General features: G+C 35.5%; 3 protein-coding genes across 3 annotated transcripts; 2 read left to right on the plus strand and 1 right to left on the minus strand.

The window, feature by feature from the left end:
* The first annotated feature begins 412 nt into the window (after nucleotides 1-412).
* LOC107813085 (putative protein arginine N-methyltransferase 3) lies at nucleotides 413-5,533 on the plus strand. Its single transcript, XM_016638296.2, has 7 exons — nucleotides 413-814; nucleotides 1,118-1,636; nucleotides 2,426-2,523; nucleotides 3,356-3,434; nucleotides 3,563-3,823; nucleotides 3,913-4,080; nucleotides 4,616-5,533. Exons 1-7 carry the CDS (start codon nucleotides 515-517, stop codon nucleotides 5,072-5,074), a joined length of 1,884 nt encoding a protein of 627 aa, XP_016493782.2. The 5' UTR covers nucleotides 413-514; the 3' UTR covers nucleotides 5,075-5,533.
* A 1,000-nt stretch (nucleotides 5,534-6,533) lies between these two features.
* Nucleotides 6,534-14,905, plus strand: LOC107769478 (CO(2)-response secreted protease). The gene is made up of 11 exons (XM_075238411.1): nucleotides 6,534-6,704; nucleotides 7,073-7,173; nucleotides 9,179-9,276; nucleotides 9,839-10,003; nucleotides 10,180-10,291; nucleotides 10,862-11,420; nucleotides 11,923-12,029; nucleotides 12,308-12,550; nucleotides 12,705-12,819; nucleotides 13,520-13,742; nucleotides 14,015-14,905. Exons 1-11 carry the CDS (start codon nucleotides 6,621-6,623, stop codon nucleotides 14,584-14,586), a joined length of 2,379 nt encoding a protein of 792 aa, XP_075094512.1. The 5' UTR covers nucleotides 6,534-6,620; the 3' UTR covers nucleotides 14,587-14,905.
* A 311-nt stretch (nucleotides 14,906-15,216) lies between these two features.
* Nucleotides 15,217-15,864, minus strand: LOC107769479 (small ribosomal subunit protein uS19-like). The gene has a single exon (XM_016588700.2). It carries the CDS (start codon nucleotides 15,806-15,808, stop codon nucleotides 15,347-15,349), a length of 462 nt encoding a protein of 153 aa, XP_016444186.1. The 5' UTR covers nucleotides 15,809-15,864; the 3' UTR covers nucleotides 15,217-15,346.
* Nucleotides 15,865-19,934: the final 4,070 nt, after the last annotated feature.

Raw genomic sequence — 19,934 nt, forward strand, 5'->3', positions numbered from 1 at the left:
TCTCTTACGTAGATTTTGACTCATAATTGGAGTTCATTTTTAACGCCTCTTGAACGATTTCAGGTCACAATAGAAGTCTAGTAAGCAACACCTATATAATACGAAGTATTGAGCCAAGAGAACATAATTAAGAAGGAAAAAATTATCTATTAGACATGTTGGCCGGTTGAATTTGTCTAAAGGGCTTGGTGCTTCTAATACAATATATATAAATTAGTAGTAAAAGTTTTTAGCCAAAATTGAATATTTTGGGAAGAAATTCAATACTTGGGAGTGAGATTGTGAAAAATTTGGGGTGCTAAAACTAATTTCCTATATTTATGAAACTTGAAACTAAATTTGATTTTTAAAGTGTAAATCATTAGCAATAGGGGAGAAAATAGTCAAATAACAAAGAGTAGGGTTTTAAAGGGTTTAAGACAACTTTCTTTCATTCTCATTTCTCACCCTTTCCCCAGACTTCCCAATTAACCATTACCTTTTGCAATCCAATACTTCGAACTAGCTAATTTCTATGGCTATGGAGGAACCCAACACCACGTATATGGAAGTAGAAGAAGCTGAAAACTCAGATGACGACAGGGACCAGAATTGGGACGATTGGAAAGTAGACGAAAATGGAGACGAAGAAGATGAAGATGAAGCTATGAACTCAGAGTTACTCTGCTTGTTCTGTGATTCGCTATACAATTCCAGCAACGCCCTCTTTGAACACTGCTCATCCGCACACCGCTTCAACTTCAATACTCTCAAGACCACTTTCGCCTTGGATTTCTACGGCTGCTTTAAGCTCATTAATTACATTAGGTCTAAGGTATTCAACGTATCCTTGTTCAAAAGTGTCAGTTTCATATTCTAGTTTAGCGTCTTCGATTTTGTTATTATGTGCAATTCAATAGAAACTAATGGCCTTTTTCTCATGAGTTTTAAGTTGTAGATGATGTAAAGAATATTTATACAACCAGCTCATATTTTAGGTAATTATGGGTAAATCTCCGGATAAACATTATAATTTATAATCTAGTAAAATGGCAAAATTTACTGATAGTGTAAAAATAATAATTAAAGTTTTAGTATATATAACTTAAATCCTTTTTTATATATATTTTGCTATTAGGTTGCTGAGAACAAATGTTGGAGTTGTGGTATTGTCTGTCGGTCAAAGGAAGATTTACTGAATCATTTGCACGAGGTTATTAATTTTGACGAGGGCTTGTTTCCTTGGAATGATGATGAGTTTTTGAAGCCCTTGAACGAGGATGCACTTCTGTATAGCTTTGATGATGCTGATGAAGGTGACGATGTTGAGGATGTTATGTCTGTCGACAAAAAGGAGTTAATTAAAGATTTTGAGCATATTAGCATCGATGAGGATGATTTTGAGTCTGAAACAGAAGAAAACAAACCTATAGCCTCCATTCAAAATGGAGGGAAATCTGCTTCAATGACTGATACTACTTTCAGCAATGGCATTGTCGCTGCAGAAGCTGGTGCTTCTTCGTATAAGAACCTCGATGACCAGGATTCCAGCTTATATATAGCAAAAGTTGCAGCAAATAAGGTCAAGGACGTAAATAAAAGCTATTTTGGTGGTTATAGTTCCTATGGTATCCACAGGGACATGATAAGTGATAAGGTAACTTTTATCTTGATTAAGCCTTTTCGATGTTATTAGGTTTTGCGTTGGCCCAATTCTTGATGTATAGCAACTATCTTTTGTTGTGGAGGAAGATATAGTCGATCAAATTGTTTTTCCCATGTTAAGCTAAATGCTGATTGGACCTTTTCAATCTCTATTTGCGGTACCTTAGTTTACCAGAGCCAGTATTTACTTGAATAAATTTTGCTTGTAATTCTTGTCCAACAAGAATCATCTGCTGCTTACTTCGAAACAAAGTGAACATACTTCACCAACATAAGGAAAGCAGAAAAGACCAGACCTGATCTAATCTAGTTGTTCTGCTTCGCTAACTAGTCCTTGCTTTTTTTTTTTTTTTTCAATTTTGGATCAGGAAATACTTTTACTAGAAGAAGCACCAATAGAATGCAACTGTCACACATCAAAGAATGCTAAGCTCCAGAACAAACATTATATAGCGCCTAGCACCTTGTCTTCATCAGAAAGTATCAATATCCCTATTATAAACCCCACTGATCTCCATTCTCTTTAATTGACTCTAAAGTGATTTTTCTTCCATCAGCTTTTAAATCTGATTAATATCCATTTCCTGCTGTTGCTTCAAAGCTTTGTCCAATTGTCCTGAAGCTGATGTACGTTCTTCCTTTGACTCTTGATAGTTAGATTATTGGCAAAAACTATTTCATTATGCTTCTTTGTGCCATATAAATGTTTGCCTTATTTCAGAAAAAAAGGTTACCGCTGAAATATTTGGTAACAAGATTGTCTATATTGTGGCTTATGCAGGTAAGAACTGATGCTTATCGGCAAGCCATTTTGGAGAATCCTTCTCTCATAAAAGGTGCTGTAGTCATGGATGTAGGTTGTGGTACTGGCATATTGAGGTTAGGAGAGATTTTGCTCACATCTTTATCTCATTACATTATTTTACTAGTGTAGTTGATCATTTGATGCAGTATTATGAAGATTTTGGATCTTCTAAATCCTTTTTAGATCCCTTTCTTTTGTGAACACTTGAATCTTTGTCTGAGCTTTCTTGTTCTACTTTATGGGAGAAATCATGGAGGAAAAAAAGAGGAACACTAAAAACTACGCAAGGAGGTAATTGGAAGTGAAAGAAGATTAAGTGAACAAGCATTAAGCTTTGAATCTGTTTGCTTTTTTATACTATTACATTACCCAAGCTGAAGAAAGGAGAATTAAAATTTCATCGCCTTAACCAGAAGGTGAAATAGTAGTACATGTATCTATTCCTTTCAGCTTTTTAGATGAGCCACTAGCAGGAAGAGCAATGAGCAAACCAAGGAAGAAAACACTTGAAATCCCTATGCAGGGACAGGGAATAGAGGAAAATGCACTAGTATGAGGAAGTATGTAAACTCGCCCACCAAATGATCTCTTAGTTGTCCTATTCTATTCTACGCTCCCATATGTTTTTGTAGTGAGCGAACCATCCTCAGCTTCAAGTAGGTCATGACCAAAGATATGCAAATACTGGTGGCCAAACTTCATCTTTCAAATACTGATTTTAGTATTTGCAAGTAAGGTGATGACCAAAGATCCCAAAGTGATCAGAATTTCTGAAAGCATGCATAACAGGTCACTTATACTGTTCATCTTCGTTTTTGCATTCAAAATTAACTAATGAAGGAAAAAGCTCAACTTCTGAATTTAAAAAGTAGTCGTTCAATTAGAACTAATTCATGTCGTTTTTAGTCTCTTTGCAGCCCAGGCAGGTGCGTCAAGGGTGATTGCAGTTGAAGCAAGTGAAAAGATGGCAGCTGTGGCAGCTCAGGTTAACAATCTTTCGTTATTAAATTGTCACGTTGCTTTCCAAATTTAACAGTTTTATCTTCAGATTTTGCAGCTCCAGTATTATTTACTAAATTCCATTACTTTCCAAACTTCTTACTATAATTTTAGATTGCCAAAGACAATAACATTTTGCGGATTGGAAGCGAGAATGAAGGTTCTGATCCGGGCAATGGTGTAATGGAGGTTGTTCAGGGCATGGTTGAAGAGCTACAGAGTACTCAGAAAGTTCGGCCACACAGTGTTGATGTGTTGGTGAGTGAATGGATGGGTTATTGCCTGCTTTATGAGTCAATGCTTAGCTCTGTCCTGTATGCACGTGATCAATTTTTGAAGCCTGGAGGTGCTGTTCTTCCTGACATGGCAACCATGGTAACTCTCAAAAGCTTTTCTTGCATTTGTTTAAGTCATCATTCATTTCTAGGTTGAAGCTAACCTCTCTCCCCACATAACTTTTCTAGTTTGTTGCTGGATTTGGAAGAGGTGGTACAAGCATTCCATTTTGGGAAAACATTTATGGGTTTAATATGTCTTGTATCGGCGAGGAGATTGTTAAAGATGCTTCCAGAATTCCAATAGTTGATGTTATTGACAGCTGTGATATAATAACTAATTCAACAGTTCTCCAGGTTTGTCTTTTAATCTGCGTTGAGAAGCATGAAGACTATGTTGTTGACCTTTAAATGGTCCTTATTTTAATATCAGTTCTCTGCATGACAGCATATTGGCATCGTCAACCATTTTTGGTTTTAGACACATTATCATGACAGTTTAAACTCAAATATGTTAAGTCCAATGTTTGATTAATTTTATATTACCTAGGTCATCTTTCCACTCGATTCTAGGATTCACTTGTGTTTTATAAGAAGCCCATAGAAATTGTTGGGGTGTGGCTTTGGCAGGCTATAAGGACTTTGTTGTAAATTTTAAATAGTTATGTAGATGTATTATCTGAGAAATAAGAGACACAAGAGAGTTTTGAGTGAAACCGTGAAGACAACTGTTGCTAGAAAGGATTTTCTCCCTGGCTTTTCCCCACAGAATCCCTTGCCCGATGAAACAGTGTTTTTCAGGAGGATAACCATTAAACAGATTTAAAAACTAAGCAAAAATCTCTTTATGATTTTACAGTAATTCTCTGACATCCCAAGTATACTTGAACAGAACTTTGATCTGGTGACAATGAAGCTGGAGGAGATGGATTTTACTGCTAAGGTTGAACTGGAGCTGAAGGGAGAAACTTCTGGAAATGGGTCTCCAGGTTCAAAACCGATTACAACTTGGTGTTATGGAGTTGTCATTTGGTTTGAGACTGGATTTACAGAAAGATTCTGTAAAGAAAAGCCAACTGTCTTGTCCACATCTCCCCATACTCCCAGCACTCACTGGTCACAGACTGTCCTCACTTTCTCGGAACCAATTGCAATGGTATCCTCAGGAAAGTTAAACGTTGATAAAATGGCCGCGGTTGGTACTGATGCTTGCCCTGCGGTTAAAATACAATGTCGCATCAGCGTCGTTCGTGCTGCTCAACATCGAAGCATTGACATTTCCATGGAGCTATCAGGAATTGGGCCTTGTGGTAGAAAACGAAATTTGCCAGCGCAAATGTTTAACTTATGATAAGTTAGTCCAATCAAGTTCTTACCATACATTTCCGCTTGCACCTGAGCAGGAGGTCTCAGGGTGAGTGAGAGGATTATTTCCATCTCCGTCTTATAAGGTTTATACTAGCAACAGTTCTTCCATTCTTGGCGCATGAGAAGACGTGGATCATTCCAAGTTTCTTGGAGTAAGTACAAACCATATATTTACTCGCACTGTCCACCTTTTATTTTGACACTGTTGATTTTGAGCACTTTGGTGGGCCAAGAATTGTAGAAGAGAGATGCAGCATATTCCAACACATGAGAAATGATTTCCTTGTAGTAGTAATATTTTTGATATAATCTTATCCTATTCTCTTTTCTTCCTGGTAATTTCATTGACAAAGTTATCCGGTTGCTGAGATATTGTAGTAGTTAATAGAGTTAACAATGTCTATTCCTTTCATCCAATTTAAATTTTGAGTTTGCTTTTCCAGAGGATCATTTTGACCAATTTTTTTACTGAAATTAAAAGTTAGGTAATTCATTTTCTGATTCTTTTTTTGAGATTTAAATATTTACTTGTATGATATTTTATTTGTTTCAGAATATCTGAATATTATATTGATCTCCATTCTAGATTGGTCACACCTCACTCCATTTGCAGAATCTTAATGAACACCTTGCTAGTCCGACTCACGGCTTGTTGTTTATTATAATATGGTTCTCTAGCTATGTGCAAAATAAAATGTCTGACCATTTTCCTATTCAAGAAGAGTAAAGCGTAGAGATGAACATGGTATAAGCACTTTGCATGTTCAGCTTCTTCCAAACTCTTGCTGTAAAGTGAATCGTTTCATTGATTCTTAGCGTTCTTTTTCTCCAAGGAATTAATTAATTGGAATTCAAGTGTTTTGTTCTTCCCTTTTTTCTCCTTTTTTTTTGTTAAAAAAAAACCCCCCTCCCTAATTAGGAGGAGTTCTTCCCTTTTTTACTTTCAAAATTAGCGGTCACATGTACGATATATGTGATGTATTTGACATTACTCTTGAAAGGCAAAATATGCAAAAAACACATCCTAAAATCTATATTGCGCCAACTTTGTGTATTTTCTCTTATAACTTGATCGCCTCTTATTGTTCTTTTAAATCTTTTAGTTCCAAATTAAAGATGAAATAATCAGTTTATCAATAATATTTCGAGTACCAAAGGAATCAATGTTAAAAAAAGTGAAATAGGGCATCACTTAGGTGGCTGATCAAAGAATATTAATATTGCAAAAATTTGAGGTTTGTTTCATAACACAACACTTGTGCATGCATTGAGCGAAAGTGCTTGCTTGTCATGTACTTCAACTTTTTTCCATTTTCAAGAAATCATTTGAATAAGCCTCTTCTCTTCCATTTTTTTTGGCAGTAATTGTAGTCCAATAATGCAAGATTAATCAGTGAATATATAATACAAAAACTCAAAAAGTAATGTAATTAATAGGACTGAAGAGAAATAACAAGCTATAAAAGCCTATGCTCCTCTTCTTATTGACAAGGAATTTACTTGCTTTGCTTGCATGAATACTCTATGCTATGGCTTCTCTCTTTCATTTTTCTCCAATTATCTCCACACTCTTTCTGATCACTTCTTGCATCGCATCAAATCAGACTCCCAAGGTAAGTTTCTCTTTAATTTGGGAAAATTAGAAAAAGAGATTTCGACTATTTGAACAAATTGTGAATCTGTAAACATATTTATATTAATTCTAGATGGAATGTACTTTGATCCTGGTATTGAAATTTCTAAGTGATATATGAATTTTTTTCTTTTCTCAAATCATATTGAACAAGTTTTCCTTCTTTGTTTTTGGATTTTATATTCTTTTTTGACAGCATGCAGACTTCTTAACTAGTATTTTTCATATTTATGTTACCTCTGTTTCAATATTTTTCTTTTCAATATTTTCTATCTGCATATAGTATTAAATCCTTCTCCTTTTTCCTTCCTTTTTTTTTTTTTTTGATAATTGCTTGATTGGATGCAGCCTTACATTGTGTATATGGGAAGTCCCTTGAACAACAGTGGAGACTCAGCTGAAATTGCACAGCTATCTCATCTTCGAATGTTGTCGTCCATTATCCCAAGGTTATAATACTATATATGTTTTCTTTATACTTCTTTTCCCTTCATTTTGCTAGATAACTATCAGCAATAAATATGAGAAAACTAATTAGGGCATTAGATTAATATTAGACATTCTACTACTAATGGCGTAGTGAGGAATTCTAACAAGGGGTTAAAAAAAAAATGCAAAAAATCTATAAGCTTCTCCTATGTTAAAGGGGATTCAATAGTTTACATTTATACAAATTTTTTGTTTTTATCTTACTTGCACTTGAGTATAATTTCAGATGAATTCAAACCCCTTCCTTACCCAGTAGCGGATTTATGTTATGGGTTATTGGTGTTTGAACACTCATTATTTATATAGAAAAACTAGTAATTCATATATATATATATATATATATATATATATATATATATATATATTACTTGAGCACCCAGTTTCAATAGTAATTTTCAAATAAAAATAGTTAAGCATCCATAATACTATGTATCTCAATAGTATTATATGATGCTAAATAGCAGCTTGATCCCGGTACAATCTGATGATACATAAATTAAAGGAACTAAAAATAGAAATTTTCCGTTGGATATTATAAACAGGGGCAGCTCAACGGTATCCGGGGCCTAAAGCCAAACTTCAACGAGGGGCTCTAAGTTTTTTCATATTTAAAAACTCATTTAATAAAATTTTATTTTGAAGTTAATTTTTCTAGCTTTTTGAGATGTAAAATTTTTAATAATTTATTTATAATCGATTTCTTAACTAGGATTATATATATTTCTACTTTCTAGGATTATTATTCAATTCTTTTAGGATTTCCTAATTTTCTAAAAGATCTTTGTTAAACTCTTACCAACTTCTTCTTCTTGGATTTCATTCTCTTCTACCTCAATTATATTAGTGATTTGTTTATCTACCATAAATTCTTCCTATTTTTTGGGGTTGTATTAAAGTTTCAATTCTTCTCTCCTTTTTGGTATTTTTAATATGAGGATTCATATTTTCTTGTTGACATATTAAAATTCTAATAAATTTAAAAAGCTAATACATATACTTACAAATAAAAGATATAAAAAAAAATAATTAGATGCAAAGTAATAAGAAAAGTATAGAACAATTGAACCTGGTTTAACAAATAGTCATGGATAACTTGTACTTTTGCTGTTTCAATATTTTTAGTGCAATTCCGGGAAAGCTTGACAAAAAAAGAATTGCTTTCTACTATCGTATTTGACAGAATATTTTATGAGACAGTAGACTTATAAGTTTGGAAAGGAATATAAAAGATTAAGTAAAAACCAGTTTAAAGAGAAAGTAATAAAAGTAACGTGGGCCATATGATAATAATGATAATATATAAAGGAGGCAAGACATATATTCACACGTAAGTAACTATTCTTATTCCCAAATTATCTCTATTGGTCTCATAATTCCCTTATTTATGAAAAATATACTTTTTTTTATATACTAAATATTTTTTAAAAAATTCATCAAATATAGATACAACTATTTAATACAGTATCAGAAAATTTTGGGGCCCCCTAGATGTGGGGCCTCAAGTTGCTTGAGCGGCTTTACCATTGAGCCGCCCCTGATTATAAAGATATGAAAGATTAATTTTCTGTGATCCCAGTTTTTTTCCCCTTTTAACCTTAATAAGATAAAAAAAGCTCGACCATGCATGAGACACCCATGAGTTAAAATCTATCAAAATTGTAAATGAGAAAAGGTAAAGCAAAGGAGGAAAAAGATACATTTTAAGATGTTATTATCCCATACGTTTAATTCCTTGATGATGATTGTAATATTCATCAATATTTCAATATTAATGATAATCTTATTTGTTTCAAAAATAGAAAAAAAAAAGGAAGACGAAAGCATTATTTCTTTCCCAAAGAAAAAATTTATACGAGTTTCTGCGCATGTATCTTCCACTCAATAATAAAAGTATATACTGGAAATTATTTTCTTTTATATATGAGAAACTAAAAATAATATTTTTTTTTTAACTTTTTCGAACAGTGAAGAAAGTGAGAGAATCTCAGTGAGGCATTCCTATCATCATGCTTATAGGGGCTTTTGTTCCTTGCTTACAGAGGACGAAGCCATCCTATTATCAGGTAAGATTCTTTCTTTATTCTTTTCTTATTACTTTTTAATTGCTTATAGTGTAAAAAGTTGAAAAAATATTCTAGGTGTTTTACTTTGTTCTTTAAATTTTTAATTTGTATGTTCCCTAAGATCTGAATTCATATTTTGTAGTTTAAGTAGAAGATATAAGAAATCGCTTTTTATTTAGAGTTAATTAACTAATATTTTAGCATACTTAATAAACTTAATTAAAACCTATATACATGAACATTAAGCCATTTGTCATCAAAGTAGGAAAAAATATATTAACAAATGTATATTATATTTAATTGATTTCTTATACAATCATACTATTTTCGCTATGATTTTGTTACGCTAGAGTATTATATTAACTTCGGAAATTTATTGGTAATTTAGTACTTGTAAAACCATATAACGTGCATCATTGGTGCATTGTTCGACTCTCACAAGATCTTTCCCCTCCTCTTCCCCTCACAGTTCACTCCCAAAGTAATTAAAAATTATGTTGATTTAATCTTTGTTAGATTATCACAAATTAAGGTATTAACTTTATTTTAATTGGAAAAGCAGGTCATGAGGAGGTTGTATCAGTTTTTCCAGATCCCGTTCTTCAACTTCACACAACACGCTCCTGGGATTTTTTGGGTCTTGAATCTTCTTATTATTCCAGATCCTCTGGCTATCACTACAAGCATGGTTCATCTTTTGATGTTATTATTGGAGTTATTGACACAGGTCCTTTTTACTAATAAATAATTTTTTTTTTTACTTTTTTGAATTAAAAAAAGCCACTTTGATTTATTTATGCATTAAGCAAATTGTTGCATATATTTAATGGAGGGAGTAAAACTTGGACTTTCCCCTTTTTTTTCGCTTTTATGTACATTGTCATAATTACTCTTTATTTTTAGGCATATGGCCCGAGTCACCTAGTTTTGATGACCAACATATTGGTAAAGTACCATCAAGATGGAAAGGAGTCTGCATGGAAGGATTTGACTTCTACAAGTCAAACTGCAATAGGTCATCACTTTTTCTTTATTTTTTATTTTAGTTACTCCGGACCCGTTTGTCCATAATTTTTTTTTTTCTTTTCTTTTGAATTTTTTTTTTCTAAAACGCGAAATTTTGTAAGTTCTTAGAGATTTTTCGAAAATGAGTTTTTTTCAAATTTTCGGAATTTTTTTTCACTCACAAAACTGCAATATTTTTTTCAAGAAAAATACATGTCCAAACATAATTTTAAATTTCAAATACTATTTTTCAACTTGACTCAAAATACTACTTTTTTTCAAAAATTATAACTTTTATGTCGAAACGCCTGCTTAATGTTCAAGACATTGCCAAGAGGTTATATAGACAATCTTGACTTGGAATAAAATGCCATTTTTACTTTTCACCAAGCTCAATATTATGACTTACTCGAAAAAATAGTATCAGTAATCTCATCAGTCAAAATTCTCATCTGAATCAAATCCAAATATCTCAGCATTTGAAAATGTGATGCGTCCTAAATAATATTGTCGAATCCCTGACCTAACGTCACATATTCTCCTGAAAATTAAATTCTATCTCAAAATCTATATATTGTAGGAAGTTGATAGGAGCAAGGTTTTACAATATTGAAGATCAAGAGTCCACCTTCACAAAATTACCTAACATTAGCACTACAATACCATCAAAACCAAATGGAACACCAAGGGACAAAGTAGGGCATGGAACAAACACAGCTTCAATAGCAGCAGGTGCAATTGTCCCTAATGCCAATTACTATGGCCTAGCAAATGGCACAGCTAGGGGAGGGTTACCTTCTGCTAGGATTGCAACTTACAAAGCATGTTCAGAAGGAAATTGTCAAGGCTCTGCAATACTCAAAGCTATTGATGATGCAATTAAAGATGGAGTTGACATTATTTCCATTTCCATTGGGAGAAGTTTTGTGTTTCAAACTGACTTTAAAGATGATCCTATTGCCATTGGGGCTTTTCATGCTGCTGAAAGAGGAGTTATGGTTGTTTGTTCTGGTGGGAATGAGGGACCTGATCCTTATACTGTTACCAACTCTGCTCCCTGGATTTTCACTGTTGCTGCTTCTACTATTGATAGAAAATTTCAGTCCACCATTGTCCTGGGAAACAATGTCTCTTTGAAGGTAAACATCCTTATTACTCCATCTGCTTTTTTTTTCTGGTGTTTGAGAAGCATTTAATATCTGGATTCGCACCACATAGGAAAAATTTTAGGGGGAAATGTTTCTTAGTAGGAGTTTCAAAGACTTTGAATTCGAGACTTCTAGTTAAGGGCGGAGAGATCTCATCCATCCCACCACATCCCTTGGTGATTATTACTCGATATGTTTTTTTCCTTAATGTGTTGGTTTACTCATTCAGTATTCAGGATCCGTTGATCCGACTAATCCTAAAGCAAATTAAATGGAAAAACACTTTCTATTAGGAGTTATCTCCATTCCCACAACTCAAATCCCGCCACACCTCGGTGGTCTAATCCAAGTGTCTCATTCTATGTGTGACTCTTCTTTTTATATGTTTTAATACGAATAATACCTCTCTATATTTAAATACTTTTTAACATCCAAACCTTAATGTCACACTCTTATAGTTTTTATTATATAACATCTTTGGTTATTCAAATAGGGATCAGGAATAAGTTACAATCCTACTGGTCGCTCTCGCTCCAGAACTTATCCCCTTGCTTTCGGTGAAAACATTCCTTTCCACCCCTCGTTAACTTCTCAAGCCAGGTAATTTTCTAGCTATGTATTTTTCTTTTTATTATTATTTTCATTCTTGCTTTCTTTCATGAAATAAGCAAATAATTGATCATACGCATTCAATCAGTTGCATAATTTCATCTTATTTAGAATCTCTAATAGCCCCTTTCAATCTAAATGGCATATTTATATATACTTGAAGGTCAAAACTACGAGGACAAGAGTTAGCTTCTTAAAATTTTTGTTTTCCATTTGATAAGTGCTTGCTCTTAAATTTTGTATGTTCCTTTCTGCAAAAATGCAAGCAGGAATTGTATGCCAGGGTCATTGGATGCTAAAAGAGTTGCCGGGAAAATAATTGTTTGCATGAATGATGACTGGACAATATCAAGAGAAATCAAGAAATTGGTTGTGCAAGATGCCAATGCAAAGGGTCTGATTTTAATTGACGAGGCAGAGAAACGTTCACCATTTGATTCAGGCAACTTCCCCTTTGCTGAAGTTGGAAAGTTGCCTGGGGCTCAAATTCTTCAATATATTAATTCCTCCCAGTAAGAATTTATACCTCTTTTCTCTTTCAAATATGACTTACTATTATTTCTTTACAAAAGATTATCATGCTTTATCATTATTACAAAATATTATGATAAAAATTTATTCGCACTCAGTGTTTACATCAAACTGTTGAATGATTTATGATTACAGGAACCCATTGGCAACTATATTTCCGGCAAATGAGATTCGAAGGTTTAAGCCAGCTCCAGTAGTCGCAGATTTTTCTTCACGCGGACCCGCAACACTAACCGAAAATATTCTTAAGGTTCTAAACACTCTTCTAGACTTCTCTATAACAACATCCCTATATAATAGCCATTCAATATAAAAGTCGAGTTTTCCTCGGAACCGATGATTATGCTATGTTATAATATTTGTTCTTTATAACAACACATTCATTATAACAACCAAAAAAATATCGGAACAAACGATGCTGTTATAGAGAGGTTTGACTGTACATTAATTTTCAAAGCTATTACAGTCAAACTTCTCTATAACAGCCTCGTTTGTTCCGAATATTTTTGGATGTTATAGCGAAGTGTTGTTATAGAGAACATATATTATAACATAAAATGAAAATTGGTTCAGGTAAAGCTTGGCTTTTATAGTGAAGTGTTGTTATATAGGGATATTGTTATAGAGAGGTCTGACTGTATATGTATATATTCTTAATTATGTTCAACTTAAACTATGAAGATTTTACTACAGGCTGGCGGAGGTAAATTACTTATCAACTTATACTAAACTATAGAGAGGTTTTTGACCGTATATTAATTTCCAAAGCTATTATATGTATATATTCTTAATTATGTTCAACTCAAACTATGAAGATTTTACTACAAGCTGGTGAAAGTAAATTACTTATTGGCTTATACTAAAACAATTATATTTCAATTTGAAAAGAAAGGAGTAATAAACTATGAGTTTACTACACAATAATATGACCTTTAAAATTTTGTCTGCAGCCTGATATAAGTGCTCCTGGTGTTGGCATATTATCGGCAATGATTCCAAAGGTTGATGAAGTGAGTAGTAATCTTTTACCAGAAAAAAAATCAACATCCTTATTTGGCATCACATCTGGAACATCTATGGCCTGTCCACATGTTACTGGAGCTATGTCCTTCATTAAATCAATACACCGTACATGGAGCTTCTCAATGATCAAATCTGCAATCATGACAACAGGTATATCACATATTTTGGCTATTAAATATTTAGTATCATTTACAAATTGATAAAAAGAAAGCAGCTTTGTGCACTAAGTTCTCGCTATGCGCGTGATTCAGGGAAGGCCAGATTACATTGGGTCTTATGACACGGGTTGAACGAGTGACCTCCTGTTTACCGTTTCACTATTTTCTTTTGCTGCAATATGTTGTTTCATTTCCTTTCATCTAAGCACTACTTTTCTACTTCAAATTTTGCTGATAATGGAATTTTCTTTTTCCTCTCAACAGCAACAGTATCCAACAATTTGAGGAAGCACTTGACAAACACGTCAGGTCTTTATTCAAATCCACATGAAATAGGTGCTGGGGAATTAAGCCCAATTAAAGCTCTAGATCCAGGGTTAGTATTTGAAACGACCATGACTGACTACTACAACTTCCTATGTTATTACGGGTACAAAGAAAAACAACTTAGATTAGTAGCATCAAAGAATTATAAGAATTTCGATTGCCCAAGAAATGCTAGTACTAGTAAAAAGGAACTCATATCAAACATAAATTACCCTTCAATCTCTATAGAAAAACTTAAGCAAAATCAGGGGGTTGTGAAAGTGAAAAGAGTTGCGACGAATGTTGGTTCAGATCGAAATGCCACGTATACTTCTTCAACCATTGCTCCACCTGGTTTGGTTGTTAGGGTTTCTCCGAAAAAGATTGTCTTTGTGAAAGGAATAAAGAAAGCTTCTTTTGAAATCTCATTTGATGGTAAGAAAGCATCAAAGGGTTACAATTTTGGGATTATAACGTGGTCGGATGGCTCTCATAAAGTTCAGATGATATTTGCAGTCAACATTGAATAATTTTTAATTTGTATTTTGTAAAGGGAGGAGATATATCATTTTGCAATTTGTATTTTGTAGAGGGAGGAGATATGTATCATTGCCTTAATTTATAGCTGATCGGAACAAAATAATGCCAATTTTCAGTTCCAGTAATGTTCTTATGACCATCAAAACTAGTAAAAATTAAGAATTTCTACATGGCAGGTATGAGTTTAATTTCCATTATTTCTTTTCCCTAATCTTTCTGTGTAATAAATCTTTTTATAATTTTTAAAGTGTTCCTATGATCTTTTCAAGGGGAGCCCTTGAACAATATAATGGTAAAATTATGTTCGTGTGACCTGTATAAGCAGTAGAAGCAACCACTAATGCTTGTATTAGGATTATGATAGGTTATCTATATCACACATTTTGGGATGCGGCCCTTCCTCGGACATGTGGGATGCATATATTGTGCATCGGGCTGCTTTTTTTTTTTTTTTTTTGGTTCTTATGATCTCTTGAATTTTCTAGCCTTTGCTATTGATGAAACCACGAAGCGTAATTGTTTCTTTTCCTGCATTTTTTCATTTTTTGAGAGTCTGCGGTTTTGCTGAAAGTTACCAACAAATAGTGCAAGAAATTACCGAAAATAAACTAATCCATTGTTCTGCAAATCTCAAACTAACTACCGTTCAGCATACATTAATTGTTCTCATCAAAATTGCAGTAAAACAAAGTAGTACTGATATTACTTTACTAGAAAACATAAAGAGAGGCTCGATCGGCCAGAATCATATCACTTCAATGGAATGAACCTAGAAGAGTGAGTAGCACCAATACCGGGCCTACCGTGCTTAACAGGCTTGTATGAGATTGAAAACTCAGCTAAATAATGTCCAATCATTTCAGGCTTGACCTCAATTTGATTGAACGTTTTTCCATTATAGATTCCAATAACGCTTCCAATCATCTCTGGTACAATAATCATGTTCCTCAAATGTGTTCTCACAACCTCTGGTTTCTCACTTGCTTGAGCCTCAAGTTTCGCCTTGCGCAGCTTCTTGATCAAAGCCATAGGCTTCCTCTTCAAACCCCTCTCGAACCTTCGGCGAGGACGAGCAGGGAAAAGTTTAACGAGCTCATTAGTAGACAGGTTAAGAAGAGTATCCTGATCCACTCCTCTGTAGCTGAACTTCTTAAACGTTCTCTTCTTTGGCTGGCCGCCGGCCCCAACATCAGCACATTCAACGTCCGCCATTGCTTTGGAGATTGAACTGGCAGCTAAGCAACTACGGCTAGGATTTTGATGGAAAGATTAATATTATTGGTGTATCTATTATTGAAACAATACAAAGTATATATTTACACAAGAATGACTTTGTCTCCAAGTAATTAATGGCTTGGTCCCTAAGTCAAACTACAAGTGAATAAAAGTACATATTCTATATGAAAATAACCTTATTTTTCGTAATATTAGAAAATAAGTAAATACTTATAAGGTACTATGTTTCAGCATCGTATACGGTCAAAACCGAGTCTGCCCTTCTTATGACTAATCGAGATTGGGATATGATGGTCCAAGGTTCATCATTGTAATATCGAGCCATGATGCGATGTTAGGTCTTCGAGCTCGAGCCCCAGAGACCGATCAAGATCGAGACTGATCAAGATCGAGATCGAGTCAAGATCGAGCTCGAGACCAAGAGACCGATCAATACCGAGACCGGCCAAGATCGAAATCGAGTCAAGATCGAGCTCGAGACCCAGAGACCGGCCAAGATTAAGAGCGAGCCAAGAAACAAAAAAGCCGTTATAGCCGCAATTGGGGAGAGAATCTCGGCGGAAATCACGGCTCGAATCAAGGAAAAGCTAATTAATTAATCTATCACGGAATCTCCATTATGTATTTTTAATTATATCCAAAATAGGATTCCCTCACTATATGAAGAGTTGTTATCATTAGGGATTCATTCTAAGATATACAAAAAAGAGAGCAAATATTATCTTCTTTGGCTTTTGATATTTAGTCATATTATTTTTTCTACCAATCGTTCTTCACTCAATTTGGAGGTGATAAAACTTGAACGCTTAAGCTAACTAGTTCATTCAGTTTGCATTCATTTCTTTTATAACTAATTTCGATATTCATTTACATATTTTTCCTGATTTGTATCAATTTATATCACGTATCCTTAGAACTACGTATAAATTCAACTCTATTCGTTTTTCGGGTAAACAGTTTGGCGTCCACCGTGGGGCTAAGAATAATAGTGGTTATTTGGTATGAATATCTGTAAAACACACTATTTTACACTTGCTCTTGGAAGTATCTTTGATTTCAGGTTAATAACGACGAACTCTCAATTAATGGCCCTACCTATCGACAACGAAGCTGACTTTCAAGATGAGAATAACAACCTGACGCCCGGGGAGGAAAGGCCACTCGTTGACCCTGTTGGAACTCGGGTCGTAGATCCAATTGGCGTTAATTCACATGTGGCCATTGAGTCGAACCAACATTCCGACCCCGAAAACAACATTCATGGTGGAACTCGACTCTGCAGTTCAAAATACCAGAATGTTGGAGAAGACGGGATCAACCTGCGTATGATTTTTGAAATGTTGCAAGCTCAACAGGTAGCGATAGCTCAGTTGCAGAGCCAAACCAAGGCACCAAGCAGGCCAGAGCCCGGTCCACCCCGAGAAGTCACCCACAGAACGGGGCCAGCTGTAGTAAAGTCAAATGAACAAGAATGAAAGACTAACCTCGAAATTATAAAGATGGTCTAGGAACTGACAAAACAGATAGAGTCAGGAGAAAAGAGGATTGAAGCAAACGACAAAAAAATAAAAACTTATAACTCTGGGGTTGATCATATCCCGGGGGCACCACCAGTATTGAAGAGTTTGGATTCCAAAAAGTTTGTACAAAAGCCCTTCCCCCCGAGCGCAGCTCCCAAACCGATCCCAAGAAGTTCCACATGCCCGAAATTCCTAAATATAATGGAACGACCGACCCCAATGAACATGTCACCTCTTACACATGTGCCATTAAAGGGAACGATCTAGAGGATGACGAGATCGAATCCGTATTATTAAAGAAATTCGGGGAAACCCTGTCAAAAGGAGCAATGATATGGTATCATAATTTACCACCTAACTCTATCGATTCTTTTGCCATGCTTGCAGATTCTTTTGTAAAAGCACATGCCGGAGCCATAAAGGTCAAGACTAGGAAGTCGAACTTTTTTAAGGTAAGGCAAAAAGATAACGAGATGCTAAGAGAGTTCGTATCTCGTTTCCAAATGGAACGAATGGATCTACCACCGGTCATGGACGATTGGGCCGTTCAAACTTTCACCCAAGGACTGAACGAACGAAGCTCAATGGCTTCACGACAGTTGAAGCAGAACTTGATTGAGTACCCGGCTGTTACCTGGGCCGATGTACATAATCGATATCAATTGAAGATTAGAGATTCTAGGTCCGTTATTAAAAGGGACATCGACCGATAACCGAGGTCGAACAGGGACCGATACCAGCCATATAACGGAGATCGTAGGGGCAGCGAACCAGGACGCAACTTCGTATGAGGCGGAAGGAGAAGTGATCGAGGCCAAGGGTATCGAGGGCTGATGACCAAGAATGGTTTCGACAGGCATACCAGACCTAAGGAAGCACCGCGGTTATCAGAATATTACTTCAACATTGATGCATCCGCCATCGTGTTGGCTATCAGACGCATCAAATATACTAAATGGCCTCGACCTCTGTAGTCCGATCCAGCCCAGAGAAATCCCAATCAAATATGTAAGTATAATGGCACCCATGGCCACATAACGGAAGATTGCAGGCAGTTGAGAGATGAGGTAGCCCGGTTATTCAATGAAGGGAACCTTCAAGAGTTTTTAAGTGACCGGGCCAAGAACCATTTCAAAAATAGAGAGTTCAATAGACAAAACGAACAAGAAGAGCCACAACACATTATCCACATGATCATCGGAGGGATCGATGTCCCCCAGGTACCAGTGCTTAAACGCACTAAGATGTCGATTATAAGAGAGAAGCGATCTCGAACTCAGGATTACATACCTAAAGGAACCTTGTCCTTTAATGACGAAGACGTAGAAGGAATCATACAGCCCCATAATGATGTATTGGTAATATCTGTACTTATGAATAAAACTCAAGTTAAGCGTGTGTTAATTGATCCATGTAGTTCGGCCAACATCATTCGATCGAGGGTCATAGAGCAACTCGGTCTACAGGACCAGGTCGTGCTCGCAACCCTGGTACTAAACAGATTCAATATGGCTTGTGAAACTACTAAGGGTGAGATAATTATGCCGGTAAACGTGGCCGAGACCATCCAAGAAATGAAGTTTCATGTGATCGAGGGTGACATGAGGTATAACGCCCTGTTCGGGAGGCCGTGGATCCACAACATGAGAGCAATACCCTCGACCCTTCACCAGGTCCTAAAATTCCCAACACCAGAGGGAATCAAAACATTCTACGAGGAGCAACCAGCCGCAAAGGAAATGTTTGCCGTAGATGAAGTGATTCCGATATCGTCACTCTAATCGACAAAGGGATCAAATTCGAAGGAAAAATGGGATACCAAATAGCAATCACAAACGTCAACCTCGACCCAACTAGAGAAGCAGAAGACTGACAAAGATGATGATTATGGGATCCCTCGATCCTTCGTGGTCCTCGACCCAACTAGAGAAGCAGAAGACTGACGAAGATGATGATTATGTGATCCCTCGATCCTTCGTGGTCCCTGATGATTCTGACGCTACCAAATCAACGATCGAAGAACTAGAGAAAATCACACTAATCGAATATTTTCCCGAGCGAAAGGTATACCTGGGCACGAGGTTAAATCCCAAGCTCAGGAAAAAGCTTATTTAATTTCTTATAGCTAACATGGACTGTTTCGCTTGGTCCCATATTGACATGACAAGGATCCCACCGTAAATCACCACTCATAGACTAAGCTTGGATCCAAAATTCAATTTGGTGAAGCAAAAAAGAAGGCCCCACTCCGAAGTCAAACATGCCTTCATCAAGGACGAGGTAACCAAACTTCTCAAAATAGGATCCATTCGAGAAGTAAAGTACCCCGAATGGTTAGCAAACGTGGTGGTAGTCCCTAAGAAGGGAAACAAACTTAGAATGTGTATAGATTATAAAGACCTGAATAAAGCATGCCCCAAGGATTCTCTTCCTTTGCCTAATATCGATCGTATGATCGATGCCATGGCCGGCCACGAGACTCTCAGTTTTCTCGATGCTTACTCCGGGTACAACCAGATACAGATGAACCCGGAACATTAGGAAACGACCCCGTTTATCACTAAGTACGGTACCTACTGTTA

The sequence above is a fragment of the Nicotiana tabacum genome, chromosome 19 (assembly GCF_000715075.1).
Source record: "Nicotiana tabacum cultivar K326 chromosome 19, ASM71507v2, whole genome shotgun sequence".
Lineage (NCBI taxonomy): Eukaryota > Viridiplantae > Streptophyta > Magnoliopsida > Solanales > Solanaceae > Nicotiana > Nicotiana tabacum.